General features: G+C 39.6%; 1 protein-coding gene and 2 long non-coding RNA genes across 7 annotated transcripts; all 3 read right to left on the minus strand.

Moving 5' to 3' along the window:
- On the minus strand, positions 1-2,149 carry LOC124190188. 2 transcript variants are annotated; one of them, XR_006872892.1, is made up of 5 exons: positions 1,697-2,149; positions 1,457-1,637; positions 1,175-1,391; positions 1,011-1,105; positions 1-946 (listed from the first exon to the last, which is right to left on the minus strand). It is a non-coding gene; the product is annotated as an uncharacterized LOC124190188 (long non-coding RNA). The 2 variants fall into 2 exon arrangements; XR_006872891.1 differs by having other exon boundaries at positions 1,457-2,149.
- Positions 2,150-4,290: 2,141 nt separating this feature from the next.
- On the minus strand, positions 4,291-6,413 carry LOC124190187. 4 transcript variants are annotated; one of them, XR_006872888.1, is made up of 4 exons: positions 6,137-6,279; positions 5,415-5,998; positions 5,150-5,358; positions 4,291-5,094 (listed from the first exon to the last, which is right to left on the minus strand). It is a non-coding gene; the product is annotated as an uncharacterized LOC124190187 (long non-coding RNA). The 4 variants fall into 4 exon arrangements; XR_006872890.1 differs by lacking the exon at positions 6,137-6,279 and adding an exon at positions 6,355-6,413 and having other exon boundaries at positions 5,150-5,998; XR_006872887.1 differs by having other exon boundaries at positions 5,150-5,998.
- A 5,803-nt stretch (positions 6,414-12,216) lies between these two features.
- Positions 12,217-15,667, minus strand: LOC124189991 (pre-mRNA-splicing factor ATP-dependent RNA helicase DHX16-like). The gene is given in 8 exon segments (XM_046582502.1): positions 12,217-13,120; positions 13,123-13,557; positions 13,614-13,970; positions 14,040-14,249; positions 14,313-14,581; positions 14,663-15,193; positions 15,253-15,551; positions 15,618-15,667. Coding segments are annotated over 8 exon segments (2,829 nt in total). The 5' UTR covers positions 15,626-15,667; the 3' UTR covers positions 12,217-12,400.
- Between the last annotated feature and the right edge of the window lie 3,103 nt (positions 15,668-18,770).

Raw genomic sequence — 18,770 nt, forward strand, 5'->3', positions numbered from 1 at the left:
TGTATTTGTAAAAAGGGGTGTGTCGTTAAAAGGGCGGAAGGTGACGAGTTCGGAAAAGGGACGTCATTCCGGGACTCGAAGCTGGACGCTGACGACATATACAAGTCAAGTGACGTGTGAAATACAGAGTGTTGAAACCCAACTCTCCGTGTATTTAATAATCAAGGGGAGAAGGTAGCAGATGGGCTTATTGGAAGGTGCGCCCTAACAGCAGCTATCCTGTTATCTCATTTGCGTTTGCGAACGAATCAAATCGTTGCGAGATGGACTCCTTGACAAACGACGTCTTTTTTTTATTTTTGGATTCAATGCTTTTTTATGGAGAACGACTGGAACGGTAGCTATATCCTGTCTTCTCATTCGCGTTGGAGAAACAATCGAATCGTTGCCAGATGGGCTCCTTTCTCCTTGCATGGAAAGATGGAACATCGGAGAACGACTCTGACTGTAATCATTCTTTCTTGTGATTTGCGTTGGAGAATGACTTGAATCGTTGCAAACGGTGCTCGTTGAGGGAGATGGACTTTCTTCATTAACGACCGCAGGAGAAAGAGCAGAAGACAATCTACATCCGTATTTGTTTACCCCATGTTGTAATATCTACCGCTAAATGGCCACTCATCCTCCAACCCCATTTAGAGACCAGCCATCCCAGACTAAGTAATACAAATACACAGACACACTCAGTCACTCAGACAGTCGAGACTACAACACCCCATCCAATGGCATTTCCTCAAAACTAAAAATAGACAAAATGATGAGATGTTTATTAATTCTGTATTAAAATACATTAAAATTCGTTTTCCCTTTGAGTGAACATCCTTTCTCTTGCAATATTCCTATTACAATCCCTGCATGTAACTGTCGTTACTTGAAAATTAGGATCAGGCGTTCCAACAATGCCGTTTTGCATTGGAATGATGTACACAATTTTTGGAAATATTCCCTAAACATCAACACAACTGTTAAAAGATGTTATAGTTAAAAATTGCATAAAAAATGTCAACTACTTTAAGTGATTTTTCATCGGCACGCTGCTCATCACATGCTTCAAAACTTTTCCACTTTTCATGCTTTTCATAGTATCCTCCACAGGTTGCCAGGCCTTTAAAAATCAATTTAAAACCAATTTTCCCCATATTACCATTTAAAACAATATTTTTAACATACATACTTCTCTATTTCACTGCACAACTCAGCACTGCCCTAGTCTCGGTAGTATTTGATGTTCCTAATGCCCTAGGAGAGGCTTGACAGTTCTTCAAGTTGTTCTTCGTCTGGGCATTTGTCTTTGGGATGCCATATTTCTTTCAAGCAGCAGAAATAATGTTCAGTCAGCTTATGTAGACTATCCTTACTTTTTTTGGCTCGTTCTGCCACACCACTGTTCCCTGCAGCAAAACAACATATCAAGCTATAATATTTTGATGGGACGGATTCATCTAATATGGCTTACATTTTTTGTATTTTAAGAAGCTCGTGGCCAACCCGTTCAGTCACTGATGGAAATCTTGGCAAGACAACTGTTACACTTAAAAAAGTACCATTTTTAGATTCAACAGTTTGAAAAGTACCCCTTCTGGCTTCTAACAGCCGGTTTTGCTCAAGTAACTAAGCTTGTAATCTTCGAATTAGAGCTAAACAAAATTATTGAAATGTAATATACAATTTATTATGATTAACTATTCACATTTACCATCTTTAGCCAGCTCACTTGGTCGCTCCATCTCAAAACAGGAAACAAACTTCAAATACAAATATTCTATGCGAATTCAACGTAAAATTTGCCAGGTTCAAAGCAAACACACCATACCTCAATAAAACTTGGTTTTCAACACGGAATCAGGGGGGGGGGGAGGTTCCAATGGTTAGCGCTTGATGGGCAGTAGCAGGGGCGTACGATTTCACCATGACTGAAACTTGTCAAAAAACACAGCATGCCAAAGATTGCACTTGTGGTGTTTATAATGCAATGCCAACTTTGATTCACAGGATTGTATAAGTATACAAAATTGGTATACCCATATACATTGCCTGCTCTCACCCAAGTGGATTTATTGTTTCGTCTTATGCTTTGGTAAGTATTCATGTCATTTTCCTCAGGACTACCAATGAAGTAACACTAATTAACAACGTTGTCGTAGATGGACTGTATCCCAGGTAGCACACAGAGCTGTTACAGACTCCTGTAACCGATCTGTTTCACATACTTGTGAAACAGATCCGTATCAGGCTTGTTACATCTCTGTTTTACAGGAAATTTGTCTGGAATTTCTCTGTTTTACAGGATTTGGTTAAAGTTTGTTTCACAGATCTGGAACAGATCTGTAATCTTTCTGTAATACATAAATCTGGTTTTTAACTGTACTACAGACCTGTTACAGATCTGTTTTTTACTTGAGAAAATTGTTTCTGATTTAGCTATGTTTCCCATGTTTGTCACTTGTCTGTTTTTACTCTGTAGAAAGACATTCTGTTTTTCTTCTGTATTACAGGTATGTCACATGCATGTTTTTACTCTGTATTACCAAGTACAATATGTTTCTGTTCTGTGTCTGTACTCCAGGTCTGGTACGGGTCTGTATTTCCCTTGTAAGACATACGTCAGTAATAATCTGTTCTGAGTCTGTACCCCAGGTATGGTACAGGTCTGTATTTTCTATGTAAAACTTAGTTCAGTGATTATCTGTTCTGTGTTTGTGCCCCAGGTATGTACGGGTCTGTATTTCCCTTGTAACACCTATAAGTCAGTAATCATCTTATCTGTGTCTGTATCCCAAGTATGGTACATGTTTGGATTCCCAATGGAAAACTGAATAAACGTTTTCTTATATGTGTAATATCACTGCAATACCATGCAGTAAGAAGTTACACTTTAATAGTCAATGCAGGGCTAATGGCTATGAGTTTAGTTCAGTAGGCCTACTCGAACAACAACAATAGTTGTTTATCCACCGGACGGAGAAGTATCACCTAAATAGGTATAATAAAGACTTGTAATTGGTGTGGGGCCAATCTTGGTCTTGTTACTATCGGAAGAGACCAGTGGTAGTCATATGTAGTAATCAGTTTCGTGAGAGAGACATGTCAGACTGTTTGTTGAATGTACAAGTGTAAAACTGTGAAATATAGATTATTATGAAATATATCTATTAACTAATATCGTATTACGGTGAAGTGGTTAGCGTACTGGCTTATGAACTCAGAGGTTAATGGTTCGGTACCAGGTGTAGGCAATTCTTTTTTTTCTTGAAAATCTGTTTTTGGTCTGTAAATGGTGATCCCGTTTTACGGATCTGTCACAGACCTGTATGACAGTCTGTAAAAGTGTTTCACTCCAAACAATTTACAGACTCCCAAAAACAGATCTGTAACAGACCTGAAACAGAGTCTGTGTGCTACCTGGGATGTTGAATCTGGAATCGTATAACATCGATTCGAACGACATACACTTCATGTTTGCTGGTCTGGAACTAACTAAAACTGGGGTTATTCCGTCAAGGGCCATCGTGTCTGCTCAGCTCCTGAAAGAAGCCATCATTGAAAAAATGCCCATCATCAATGGCGCATCAGGTATTGTTTCCCTAAATGTAACATAATAATACATCCCTAACATTTTAATCACTGTGTAGGTGTCAGCGGTATTCTTGCGCAATTCAAGCTTGCTTATTACGAAAGGAAAAATCACAGTGGGAAATTGCCTGGTAGAGCAAACATGCGAGACGAAATTAAAAATAAATCCTTCCATACTTTAAATTCTCTCTACAAGACAACATGTTTTCCAAGAGATCCCGAACATTGCACTTCAATGCAATACTGCATTGAAGAAAAATTTGGCCATGTGTAATTGGAAATTAGAGTGGAATACAGAAACAATTTGTTGACCGATGAAATTCTTGTCTACATTCTTAATCAAATCCAACATTCGCTTCCTAGCCTAAGACCCCACTTCCAAAACGACCCACCAGTCAAAAAAAACGCAAAACGGATACGACGCGAGGGGAAGGAAATTCAAATAAATTGGGGATGTGGGGTGTAGTGGACTAGAGCGTCAACACTTTGGAAAAAGGCAATGAGGCTCTGGTTTCGAACCCCAGCTGAACCCGTCATAAAACTGTAAGTAGCGCCCTTGAGGCAGCATGCATAACACAGGATTCTTGATTGCTTTCAAGGATATGACGTTAAATATACTGTGGTGTGTTCAATCACATCTAAATTGGAAACTGAAGGCGCTTTGAGCATATAATGGAAAGGCGCCATATAAATACGTACATTATTATTATTATTAAATAACGCATACGTGCGTCTCTGCAAAAGACCGGAGACCAGACACTTTTTTCGGTTGTGTGAATGCAACCAGACCGGACGGAGTGGAATCTCCATACCACTCACTTCCTGCTGTAAAAAATTTGAAAAGGTAACCCGCAACTTACCAACACGGATCATGTTATCAGCAATTGACATGCCTAATCAAAATTATAACCCTCCAATTCTTCCTTCCGATCTGAAAGATCTCAACTTCTCCTGCTAGAAAAAAATTAAAAAATTAAAAATTTAATCAAAAGCTGTCACCAACGAACAACAGTCGTCACACAAGTCCACCTCAGCAAGTCGTCACACATATAAAGAAAAAAAAACAGATAAAAAGAAAAAAACGCAGCCACCACGGCCAAAGTCTACCAGAAGCACCTCACTATTATCCATTTCACTCCAATAGCACCGAAAGCCGTATCACGAATTAACTTTAATTCAATCCAGCGTCCAGCCAAGCGGCACTCCTCGGAAAATCTGGCACCAAAACAACAACAGAACGAAGATAATCAGGCGAGGGGCCGCAACAAAATAAAAAAAGGGAAAAAAAAATTTTTGGTGGTAAAACGGATTGCCATAAGTGGGCGAGGGAAGAAGAAAAGGGGTGTCACCAGTTTGTCTAGAAGGGGAAATTTACATTATACATTTATATAACATTACAGAAAAATTTCGTTTGAATTTTGAGTTTTGTCCCATTTCTTCAGCTAAACTCCGTTTTATATTGTCTTAAGACCTGCAATTTTCCTATCTCGTTTTAATTCGTATGCAAGCAGGCGATCCATTCTATAAAACCAGGTTTTAATTTTTGAAGCATATTAGAGAGTAATTATGTTAGTACGTTTTCTGGAGATCTGCCAACTCTTCCATGTTCTTATCGTGCTTTTTTCTCAAAATGTCGTAGCGAGTGGAAACACTCTTCAATTTCTAAAGTAAATTAAATTTAAATCTAACAAGCATTTTTTTCTTATTTGCCTTAGTAAAGTCCTGACTAGTAGAAGGGAGCGTATTAACGTGATTTGATTTCACGGGCGCAAAAGTGGACTCACGCTAGTTTTATATAGATAAATTAGTTACTTTCTTATAGCATTTTCAGATAATATTACTTTTTCAGAAATAGAAGTAATTGTGGTTAAAAACGGAGTTTGGTCTTACGGAAATCTGCATCCAGATCTGTTCTTCTGAAGAAACCGTCCTTATTTTTAAATACCACGTCATCGGCTTGCTCAACTGTTTTTTTTTAACGGTTTTGACAATAAATTTCATCATTTTATTCTTCTCTTCTCTTCCTTTCACATTCCAGTGATAAAAATCCATCCATACGACATCCCCTAAATAGAAATAAAAAATTAACTTAAAGTAATAATTTATATAACTAGTCGACCAACAGGATGTTAAAGTGTTTTAAATTTTCGATACAGTATATCCGTTTATCCATTGCTAAAATCCTTAGGGCGATTCGCCTCACACATTTCAAACATTTTCAGTTGGATTGAAGTTGTCCAATATTTCACTTGCGAATTTTTCGGAAAAATTCTCTATTGAAAATTCAGTAAGAGTTCCTTGATACTCATTAGAGAGATTTTGAAATGCTGCTCGGAATTGTGAAGTTACTGCATCTTTGCTGTCCGCGATTTTGTTGAACCAAAGTGTCTGGAAAAGACTGATTTCAATTATCTTTTATTGGCTCCTGTAGGAATTAAAAAAAAATAAAATTTAAATTAAAAGCAGTCAGTACTTAAACTACCACTACCACAATAAACCAACACCAACGAACAGTACTCAACAAAATCCCAACATCAAAAACAAATAAAAAAAATCAGTCCACCTCAGCCCAGCCTACCAGTCACCGCACAAATCAAGAACCAATTTCAACAATAGCCACAACAAATATCCAATAAACCAAATATTTCAGTGTCCAGTAAACCAACTCACAGGATAAATAATCAGTAAATCCACGCACGCGTCTTATCTTCTCGGGGGCGATCACGCGGCTGAAGTAGACACACTGAACAAACGCATATCACAAAATTGCAACTTACTTACTCAGAAGCCGTATCACTAAAATCCTCTCTCCTCAATCCAGGCTCGTTTTCATCGCACTGTTTTCATTTAGATACGTGAAATAAACATAGAAAATGATCCTTTTCCTGTAACATCAATTGCATCAAGTGTACAAAGGAAGCGAAATGTAAGATTATTTTTTAGTATCATTTTGCCATGAAAATGACTTCTCAAACCAATACTTTTTGACTAAAGGTGCAAGAAAACGACGTCGACAGCAATTCTCATGATGTGGCTTATATTCCTCCTCTCACTCTTGATTGACCCTAGTGTTCAACTACAGCGGAAACGTCGTGAAGTGAAGAAACCAATTAGGTATCGCACTGGTCCGTAATAGAAACTGTAAAGATGGAACTGTGAAGATTCGTGTTTAACTTTGTTACTACCTTATCAAATTACTTATCATTTCAAATCACCTTTTAATCATGAATCAATCTAGTTCCTTATGTCCCTTAAATGTTGTTTTTTTTAAGCAAGTAAAATAATAATACCTTGTGCTCCAAAAGGTTCTAATGGAAAACTGCCATAAAAAAGAAATTTCAAATGCTTTAAAAAAAATTCAGTGTTACCGCTAGCAAACCAGCAGTTTGTAAGTTACAATAGCCTAGTCATTGAAATACAATGTCATATGACTGTGTAATTAATAATTATTTATTTATTCCACATTACATGAACATCACAAATTGGTTACAATATAAGACAAACATTTTTATCTATTCCCTTTGACCACTAACAAAATGAATATGACGACATTAATACAGTATTGGAATGCCAGGCTAATTGACGCATGTGAAACCATCTGATACGATGTTGTTGAGCTTTAATTGCATTTCTTCAAGTAGTTTCTTGATAAATACATCGCTGCCGACTTTTCGCCACACTACTGAGACTTCCCTCCATAAGGTGTGCTTCAAGGCGAAGAAATTGAGAATTGATACGGAGATGTCACCGCATAATAGACTCAACGTTTTATCCATTTTTCAACAGATCTGCGGTTTTTGAACATTCATCAACTCAGAACATGTTATTTGTCAGAATTTACGACAAGGTAACAAATAATCAATGGTTTACCAATGTTTCTGTAGTCGCCAGCGGTTAAGGTGAAAAGGACATTGGTTTGATTAGTTTTATTCTCAAAGTGTGAAGAGTTATCCAAGGAATAATGTATTGTAATGATCGGCTCCCATGCTTCCCAGCACTACTGAGCGGCTCAAATGCTCACCATGTAGTGAGCAGTGGTGGGCAGAGGTTGTTGGAGGTTTGACAAATGTCAAATCCTCAACATTGTCTAAGCTGTTGATGGCTGTTGAACATTAAAATATTATCAACAGAATTTGTTTTCGTATGTATAGCCAGGAATGATGTATACCAGCTCTCAGTAGTACCTTTAGTTGAAGAAAATTTGCTGTTGCATCCCAGCAATAGAAGTAGTATTCATACAAGAAACTGACGAACTGTGCCTTGTTTGCCAATATGACTGGGAAAGATCTACTTTCTGCTGTTAAATTGGTATCAATGCTAGGTTCGGTAATTGTCTTACTGTTGTTGTCCGATGAAATGGAATGTGTCTCGTCAATGGAATTCGCCTTTGACACGTGTTTGAGGACATTTGGTATGTCATTGTACAACTCTTCTCGACACTTTTTGTCAATCGCAAATAAATTTTTTTCTTCTGAATCACCCATTTTCTGAGTTATTTTTTGCTTTTTGACGTTTGTTGGTGGTGGATAACCAGCATCCTCATAGTCTTTGCTTAAAATTCTCTTGACTATACCGATAGATGTGTTTCCTTTTCCTTTTGTGTACAAATGTAACAGTAACATTTCATTAAATTTTGCAATATTACTCTTTTATTTAACCCACCAGGAACAAATATGGAAATATAAAGACAAACCTCTTGCGTGAGATTTAGCATTTGTAAACAGTAAACCGCAGTCTGCTAGCCAAGACTTTAATTAATAAACCGTTTGAGTCCTGATTACTGGCTGCTGAGTGCTCACAAAGTGATTGATGCGTTCTAGTTTGATGGACTGATCGTTTGGGTTTGATCGGTGATCGTGTTGGGATTTCGTGCTCCCATTCATTTGGATTATTTAATTATGTTGGTTTCTTTTTCACACACAGCCTTCGATTTAACTCTTTCCAGCGTATCTCAGGTATCTGTGGAATACCGATTTATATTATACATCGTGTAATTTCATCTGTCTCTCTCACTTGTCCTTCCCCCTCACTTGTCCTTGTATTAATCCCACACCCCCAGTCCCTAATTTTGTCACTGGCCTGCCTCATCTCATATTGCTTCTTCTCTTATCTTTCCAGTCAAGCTTGTCCTATTCAGTTTCTTAATTTGTCTTTTGGTTATATAACTCAAACTGTAGGCAATATGTTTACCTTTGAGGCCCGGTTATCCAACATTGTTTACCTTGTTGGCTATAAATTGCGAAGTATTCTTTCCAGATTTTTCAAAGCAGGAAGTGTGCGGTATTGATTCCACCCCGTCCGGTCTGGTTGTAAGCATCAACTGAAAAAGGCTTGTTCCATTTTTTCGTTTCCGTTTTTATCAGCTCGGAGGAGCTCAGATCTATGGTGATCTCCCTCCCTCTCCTTGAGCGAGTGGCAAGGCCAGTGTTTTCGTTCCGTTCTTGTGTCGTTGGCTTCTGCGGAAGTTAACCCGGAAACCTTCTGGTGGAGACCTTGAGGGGACTGAAATTTGGTCACTCTACTCATGCTCCGAGTTGGGTGGTGAGTGAACCGGAGATTGGTAGTTCTGACGCCGTGTTCGTCAGTTTGTTTGTCCTTCCCAGTGTCGAAGAGGATCGTATATTTTTGTCTCTCTCTCTCTCTCCTTCTTCTCTTTTATTACCCTCCTGTTTCTCTGGCATTTCTTGGGAGTTGAGGACCCTTCTTAATGGGTGATGATGATGACCCTTGTGGGAAAGAGACTGCTTGGGTCCCTCCCTCTATAGCCTTCAGCATCCCCACTCCATCTCAAAACCAATGTATCTCTTTCTCTTATAAAACCTGCCTAAGTCTGTTCGTGTCAATCAACTTCGGATACAAGTACTTCCCTAGTATTTAATCCAAATTCGCTACCAAACCGAAAGCGAGTGCGGTCAAAAGAGACCATTCGGTAGCTTTTGTTTCCTTCCAAGAGACAAACCCATCTAAGCTCCAGAAAGACGACATAGGTGACGACTTCCCTTTCCAATTCGACTTCGCTTTCGAACTGGACTTTGAGGCTTTCCTTTCTCTTGATTACATGATGCAGCTATGTAAATTTAAGTCGTTCTTTGCTAAACTCGAGAAGGACGCGATCTCCGTCAAAACTGAAAAAGCCCTGATGTCCAAGAAAATAGAAAAATTGGAAAAAGAAGTCGCAAGCAGAATCACTCTTCGTAGTGACCTGATGAAGTTGTCCAAGAAGATTATTGCCCAACTCTCACTTGCAGACAAGGATATTCGACTGTTTGAGCTGCAAAATTCTGGGAAGGCAATTGAAAAACAGCACCCGGCCTCTCCTGTAAACGTCATTTCCGCCCCGTCCCAAAGCAACCCAGCATTCATGCTAAACCTTTCCTTATTGCTAGAGTAAGGGACTTTGTCTCGATCAGTTCAATCACAGAAAGCAAAATCTACAACTTATTATGTTTGCTAAAGAACAAAGAAGGTCCAGTAGTCCAGCAACTGAAAAAACATAGCGACAACTCAGTCAAATTGTTCTTCAGAGACGAACAAAACCGTGCTAAAGCGCGAGAGCTTCTGGATCAACCAGAGGCGGAAAGGTCTTCCAAAATGTTCATGTGCCGGAGAATTGCTACCCAGTCATTCAAAGGTTGAATGGGGTCAGTGGGCTAGACAAAGTTAGGGAGGATGGTGCCAGCAACAATATAGATCTATTTAACGCCAGAACTAAACAAAACTGTGCCCTCATCAACAAACTTCAATCCGAAAATCCCCTCTTTAAGGGAAAACTTTCCGGTGTCCGTATCCTTTTCAATCGTTACGACTATACTTTAGTTAGGCTCAGCCATCGCTGCAAAACAACCCGTGACCATTATTTAGAGCTGGGTTGAATTAAATTAGGGAAACTAGCTCACGCAGTCGTTGGAGTTGAAGAAAACAAAGAGGTCAGATTCTGTACTCGCTGTCAAGGCTCGGATAATTATATACAGGTTCTGTAGCAAACCGATAACTTGTGGCAAATGCAGCCTTTCCAATGCAGACATTCCACTCAGTCTTGCCCTGTTTCTCGTCCTAATCTCAAGTCCCTGTCCTGTTCTCTAAATCACGCGGCTGGCTCGTATGTTTGCTCGGCCCACCTTAAAGCAGTCACCAACTTCGTGAAATACAATTCAGCAGTCCGACCATGAATTGCAACCACTCCTCTTCCGCTTCAACTTCAGCACTTAACTCTTTTCTAATCAATATAAGGTATTCACGTTGTGCCGCACTTAATAACACTAATCACAATTGATATTAAATCTGGATATCGACGTGGTCTTAATTCCTTATGCCGCTGTCTCCTCTTGGTCTTCCTCTATTGAGCTTAAATTTATTCCAGCTGGCTACGTCTCCTTTAATGGTCTCTCCTCAGAGCATGCCTTTGGTGCTGCCATCATTATCAAAGCCTCAGTAAACGCTTTCTTCTGCAGCTTCGGATTAAGCAATAATTGTTGTGGTATAAAGTTACCGAACAACTTGTTTTTCTTCTCTATCTACTGAAAATTTTGATCAACTTCTGGTTTTAAAAAACTATTAAAACTACAACCAAATACAAACATTTGACGTAAACATTTCATGTCAACTTCTCACATTTTTGGATGAGCAAAACTGTTGCAATACGAAACTTTCCATCCTACTCCATTTTCCCTATCTAAAACAAACACATCAAATTAACAAAACCAAAAAAAAAAAAACATACCATGGGTATGAAGAGAACTCTCTCTCTCTCCATACTCCTGACCGCCCTGATGACATAACTAACTAAAGGGCTTAAAGGCTAATCATTTCAAAATGATTTAAATTTTTACAACTTTTAAAAAGCAACCTTGATCAATGCCGTTGCACGGCCTCACACATACACACATACACACAGCTAGTTACTCATTTACGGCCTTTTTAAAAAAACAGTTTGTAGAACAAGCATGAGTGCCATCTGGCGGAATAAAAATTTATCACTGAAACCAATTTTTCTCGTATTCCACACTTCCATCAATAAGCCTAAAACTGTCCGTCGTCATCTCCTCTACAACCTAGAATTAATTGTTTTTGTTTTAATTAAACGGTGAAAAACGTGTAAATTAACAACGAACCCCCCTCGCTCAGCCCATACCTCTGAGAGGAACAGCGCCATCTTATTGGATGTCGACTGGTGGGTTTGGGGGGTCGTATGACATTGAGTTCTGATAGAATCTATCTCTATCGGGAAATTAATATGAAAATGTGAGCAGAACTAAATTTTCTTTTAAATATTATTAGCATTATCATTTCTGCCGGTAACGACAACTTTATTGCAGTCTCGATTGAGGGCAAGAGTATTAATCGGGCCCTCTTGCATCAATGTCATATTCATGTGATGCATCGCAATGATCACAACGGCACTAGGTTTTCCCTGGGCAGCTTAAATAAGCATCAACGGATTTTGAAACTAAAGGATATGATAAAGTTGGGGACAAAACTCGATAGGACAAAGGGTATAGAATTTTCAATTCAAAGGAAATGATTAACCCAAAACATTAACAAAGACAATATTTTCACAGTAGTCTGCTGATTCACACAGTTTCAACATTTTATCCATAACCGGTGCGGACAAAAAACCAATCCGTAAACATTTTGGAAAAGAAATAGAAAAAAAAGACTGTATATTCATCGGCCCCAAACGATCACAAGATGACAAATAACACTGATAAAACCTGAAGGTGATGGACACGCACCTTTTCAATATGCATAACTAAACAATGATGCATCACGGAATTTTTCTTCTTCAAGATTCAGTTCAGTGGTGTGATCAATTTCAATGGTCACCCAACTACGCCCGTGATTTGCCCTTATTTTTAGGCATCTTACGAGTAGTTGTGTCTTCCAGGTCCTTGGCTTTGTAGTAGTGCGGAGCCACTTCCAGAAGCCAACTGTTCTCAATCTGAATAACTTGCCTCACGTACTCTTTAGTAGTAAATACAAGTTCGTGATAGATGAGCCAACGAGGAAGTTCCTCAAACATTGAGCTGTTTGGGTGAATGAGCACAGTTTGATTGTGTTTGACTGTCTTGTATCCGCCCGTCTTGGACAGGCGCGACGTGTTGTAGAAGAATCCAGCCGTAACCGCCTTGCCGATAGCCACTAAATCTTCTTTATTAGAAACCATGTCAATTTCAACTCGTTCCATAAGGCCGACAAGCTGTTCTCTGACGTCCCTTGCGTGTCTCATTGATCGATGCTGGATGAAGTTTTCAAAGCACCATTGCGTCGAGAAATCCGTGTCAACCCATTGGTTGTAAACGTTGAGTAAGGTAAAATGGTCGCCACCCGGTGAAAAGAAATTCTTTCGAGCCGTGTCGGCATGGATTGCTTTATCTTTGGGTCGATAGAAGACTGCACTGTTGACTGAGAGCATGGCTGCAATGGTGACGATTTCTTCCGAACATTTGTATTTTTCGGATGCCAGGAGCATTTTCGCCATCATAGGATCAACGGGGAATTCAGCCATCCGCCTGCCCAGCTTGGTCAATTCGCCCATGTGGTTCAGGGCTCGGCTCCTAGAGCGTAGAGTTGTTCCAGTGCCAAAGCCAAAGTCTCGTGCGGAGGCGGATCCAAAAAGTCAAAGTGAATCAAATCGTTGATTCCAAGGGATTTGAGAAGCAGAACGACGTTGCCTAAATTAACTCGCTGAATTTCTGGCACAGTGTTCTCTTCGAGCTCGTGCTTGTAGGCCCATGCTGTGTATAGGCGGAAACATTTGCCAGCTGCTACACGTCCAGCACGTCCAGCTCGTTGATTCGCCGACGCTTTCGAAATAGGAACGACGACAAGGGATTCCATGCCAGTTCGGGCATTATAGGAATTTTGCTTGCAAAAGCCTGGGTCAATGACGAAGATAATGTTGTCAATAGTCAAAGACGTTTCTGCGATATTCGTAGCCAGAATGCATTTCCGCGCTCCGGGAGGCGTTGGCTCGAAAATTTTTGCCTGGAAAGAGATGAAAAGATATGAAAAGGATAAACTTTGAATAAGAAAGAACGAACCTGCATATCTGACGGTAAATTGGCGTAGATAGGAAGAATGAGCAACTCTTTAATCCTGGTGCCCAATCTTCGAGTACGTTCCGTCAGACTCTCCAGTGCCGTTTCAATTTCTTCTTGACCAGTAAGAAAGACAAGAATGTCACCCGAGTCTTGTGTGACGTGAATCTGTAGAATGGTGACAACGCAAGCATCGATATAATCAGCCTCAGGAGCTATGGTGTAAAAAATTTCGACTGGGAATCTTCGACCGGGGATCCTAAATATAGGAGCTTCGTCGAAGAAATCGGAAAACTTTTCAGCGTCCAATGTAGCACTGGAAATTAGCAGCTTCAAATCAGGTCGAAACCGTGCAATATCCTGAAAGAATTTATAGGAAATAATTCAACATTTCAACCTTTCAAGAGTTGGTGTATAAAGACGGCTCACCTTGATTAGCCCAAAGAGGATATCGGTATGGAGTGTTCGCTCGTGGGCTTCATCAATAATCATCACACTATAGCTCTGCAAATCGGGCTCAGAGAGAAACTCACGCAGCAACATACCGTCAGTCATGTACTTGATAACAGTCCTCTCTGACGTGCAATCTTCAAATCGAATGCTGTAGCCTACTTCGTTACCAAGTTTCTTGCCCATTTCCTGTAAACGGAATCGCACAAAATAAGATCCTTGTCAAGATTACAATTCTTGATTGAATTCTACCTGGGCGACACGAGCAGCAACACTCATGGCTGCAACTCGACGTGGTTGTGTACAACCGACTTTCTTGCCATCTTTACAGTATCCCGCTTCGTACAGAAACTGGGAAATTTGCGTCGTTTTTCCTGATCCAGTCTCTCCTTCCACGATCAGAATCTGATGGTCTTTAACGGCCTGGAGTAAGTCTTCGCGAAACGGAAATATTGGAAGCGATTTTCTCGTATCCTGAAGAGACATTTTCTTTTTCTGGATGTCGCTTACCTCAGGTTGTTCTAATATAGTTAAAACGAAAAAAGGTGGAGGGATAAGATTATTAAAGATTTATTCAGAAAGTTTTAGGTGTATTACTTTACCTTCGATACCCTTGGTTCCTGCAAGTTGATTTGTTTGGATAAAGTCAATAGTGTCATCCAATAAGAGGTCATAATCATGAATTTTTCCTCTCTTCTGAAGACGCTGTTTTGCATCTCTGGCACCGAAATTCCACTGAGCAGTGGCCATGCGAGCATCTTCCCAGACTTTTTGTTCGGAATGAGGTTGCTTTTCACGGTCATCTATCTCGACGTACCTATCAGGCATTGCTTTTTCCCGCTTATCATCGGGCATATGGTATCGTTGAACCAATTCCAATTCTCGTGCTTTGTCATGTTCTTTCGCAAGACTAAGAATGTTTTTCTTGTACTCGCGATCCTTTCGTTCACGCTCCGTGAGTTGTTGCTCATCGAACAAGTACTCATCGTCGAAAATATCTGCTTCCAATTCAGTAATCTTGTCTCCTTTTCGCTTCTCCAAATATTTTCGACGTGATTCCACTCTGAGTTTGGGAATAACGCTGGCTTTGTCTTCAGTCTCCATTTGAAGCCTCTTTGCAGCTTCAGCAAAACCTAGATAATTTAAACATTTTATTGTAATAGTTATTACAAATATTGAATAGTAAATATACCTTTTCCCACAGTAACCACATTCCTCTGTTTATCTTTATCTTTGAGTTTAAGACGTTCAGAGAACTCATCTCTTTCCTTCAAATCCCTGACTCGTTGTTTTTGATCTTCATCGTCACTGCTTGAATCTTCAGACTTCTTCTTTTCCTTCTTGATCTTTTTATTTACTTGTGGTGCCATTACTTCTTCGTCGCTGTCTTCTATCAGCTTATACTTCTTGTTTTTTTCAATCATTGCTAACAAGGTGTTTACTTTGCTAACTTTGGTCCTTCTATTCCTGTTCTGCAAGTGTAATTCCCACCTGTGAATTGAACTGCTGTATTCACTCCACGAAAAAACACTGATAAGAAAAAATATACGTTACAACTTGAACATGAAGCTTTCCAAACGCACAAGAGTGATTGATTGATATGTGGTTTTACCAAGTTTTACTACCCCTTGTCCACCCTTGTCTGCTGTAGTCGTCTGCATAGCAACATTGCCAGATATTCTTTTGCGATGTTTCTTTATTTAATCAATGGCATTTGCCAATTTCCACATTAAATTTTAAAAAAAATAAATCATCTACAATTAATTACAACTATTCTTTCGTACATTTTACCTTTTTAAATTATTTAATTGTATATACCCGGCCCATTCAGTTGACTGGCAGCCACCTGTCGGTTAAGAACCGAAGATTCATTTAATAATTCTTAATCTTTTTGAGGTTCGATTGATTATGATTAATTCAATAAATGCACACACAAACCGACACAAACTAACTCATTATGTTCATGACGAAAAAAAGAAGTTCATGAGAAATGAAAGTCGACACGCATCGGATCATAATCGGATCATTGGCACACATTAGCTCTAATGATCCTGTGCCATGACACACACGCGGGAGGTCCTATAAATTTACACGAATATTTTTTACAACCGACTTTTCTTCGGTCTCGGTCGGTCTCCGCTGATCGTGAGGCGTCAAACAACGCCAATTGGTTGTGCCTCCCATACGGATGGGAAAAAAAGAGAACCGGTTGAATCAGAATTAATCTTTTTTGATGCCTAACGATTTTTCGGCTTCGATCCAACGCACTCATGATGAACTTTAAAATTATGACGGTGCTATGTGTAGCAAGATTCTTTTTTTTTTAATTCCCAACTTATCAATCTTACCCGGAGCATTGACGATATCCATTACACATTCATGTGTACAAGTATGTATTGAAGCGCAGAGTGTGTGCTGTGATGTACAGCAGCTATATATAATATAGATAATTCTCTCTCGGCTAGCATTTCTTGTTGGATAGAGCTTACATTTTTCCGTCCGCATGTATGAGCAAAATATAAATACGCACGAAAGCGCAGTGGAATCGCACAAGAGATATACGACAAACAATTTCATCCATCGTCGTCGCTTTTGCAAACCTTATACATGTGCATTGCATTTGCTATATTCGATCGACTATTTTTTTCTTCCAGGAAAATGGGAAATATACGAGCGTGGTGGCCTTCCAGAAATCGAGAAGGCCTGTACAGAGTGCGTATCATTTTCAATTAGCGCACACGCTCATTTCGTTCAGATCTAATTTTAAGATGAAACCATACAACAGTTTGTTCCAATAGAAAAAAAACTATTATACAGCCGCGCAAGTTCGGACTCACTTTATCATACCGTTCTTCTCAATTGGAGGAAACTTGAGGCGTTACTCTCCGCAGTGATTTCTCAAGCCGCTGGTTGGAACGCGGTGTGTGAGGAGTCTCCAACTGCCATGGATGACCATTGCTGGATGACCATTGCTGGATGACCATCACGCGCCCAATATCGCGGGAATGGAACCGGAAGACAAAGTGGAAGCAGAAGTCGGAGACGGACAACTCGGTCAGAGTTTTCTCAGTTTTTTAAGCGCAGACATGATTTCTGGTCTCGATGTGGAGCCATTAGCAGAAACCCATCAGGAACGTTCCGTATGCCAAACCAATTCCACGTCACTTGAAGGCACAATGGAATGAGACTATATGAGAGCAGTGCTAGTAAGAATCCAGCCATCTTACGCCATCTTACCCACATCCAGCCTATCGTCAGCATCTGGTGTACCGTCTAATGAAGAGGATCACGTCCCCGTTGCCTTTGGAATGCAACAGTTGGGTCGCGCATCATTGTCCATCGAAGCTGATTCAGAGTTAGAGCGAGCCATTCGTACCGGCGAAGAAGAGTTAAATCAAGTTGTTTCTTCGATGGGCTTGATCTTCGATGAAGTGACTGTTGAGGAGGAGTAAACTAAACCCAAAGTAGTTCCAACTGGCGAGTACAATCAAGATTGAGAACTGGACGAGGACGATTTCTATACGCGCTCTTGAACACCTGTTCTGACGACTCCGGGCTACAATAGGGGTCATTCAGGGATTGGTCCAACACCGACTGCTGTTCTTCTAGGAGAATTCCTTCCGAGAGGTAACTAATCTATATAAATAATTCTTATGCACGAATCGGCTTCGATCACCTTTCCCGTTCGCCAAATTTTGGTTCGAACGGTTTGATACCTTAGATGATTTGTATTGAACGCCATCTAGCTTAGCAATCAAGTAAAATTCAAAAACATTTTACATTTTTGATGGGGATGTCGTTAAACGTAGCTCAACTGACATTATTCTGCACGTCCCTGATGACTATAGCGTTTCGTTAAATCTTTTATTGATTAATATTCGTCAGTCCAATGATCCTCCCTACTCCCTTGAACTGCATTGATCTTTGCAAAGGGTTTTCTTTGGCAAGAACAATTATTTCTTCATTAACTAACCGTGACCTCCAACTTTAAGTATCTGCTTTTAATCCTGAATACATGCCCTTGTCAGTTTTTTTTTCAAAGCCATTTTAACATGTCCAAAGCACCAAAGGTCACGGATACGGTTTGTGTGTACTTTAATTTAGTCTACGACATCGCTTCACACCTATCGGAAGCCAATATGATCCTGAATGCATGCCCTGACAGATTTTTTAAGGCTCTTTTACATGTTCAAGGATTAGAAGGCAGTTGAGGGTACCGATTTCTGTAGGTTTAACTTAGGTATGACATCGCTCCACCCCTTATCTGAAGCCAATTAGATCTTAACAAAAAAAAATCTTTTTCGATAGCCACCACCCATATTTGTACAGCCCATTTATAAATTTTTAGCGCAGTTCTCACTCATTAACTCAATGTTCAGGAAAGTGTTACTTGCGTGCTAAAGCTGCGCTAAATTTTTCATATTGTAGTTTAAGATTGAAGTTGCTGTGCTAACATGCCACAAACGTTAAAAGCACCAAGTCTCTGAAAGAATTACGTTTTCATTTCATTTTGGAAAACCAGGATTTTTTTTGTAAAAGATTTACACTACAAGAGCTGGAGGATGGCACGGAAGCTATGGATTCAGATGAAGTCAACTCCTTAATAAAACAGCGTAAGCTAAAAATATTTTCAATAAAACAATAAAAAGATTTTATGGTATTAATAAAATAACTTCTAAAAATCAGCCACTGTACTACTGGAGGAACTTA

The sequence above is a fragment of the Daphnia pulex genome, chromosome 3 (assembly GCF_021134715.1).
Source record: "Daphnia pulex isolate KAP4 chromosome 3, ASM2113471v1".
NCBI lineage: Eukaryota > Metazoa > Arthropoda > Branchiopoda > Diplostraca > Daphniidae > Daphnia > Daphnia pulex.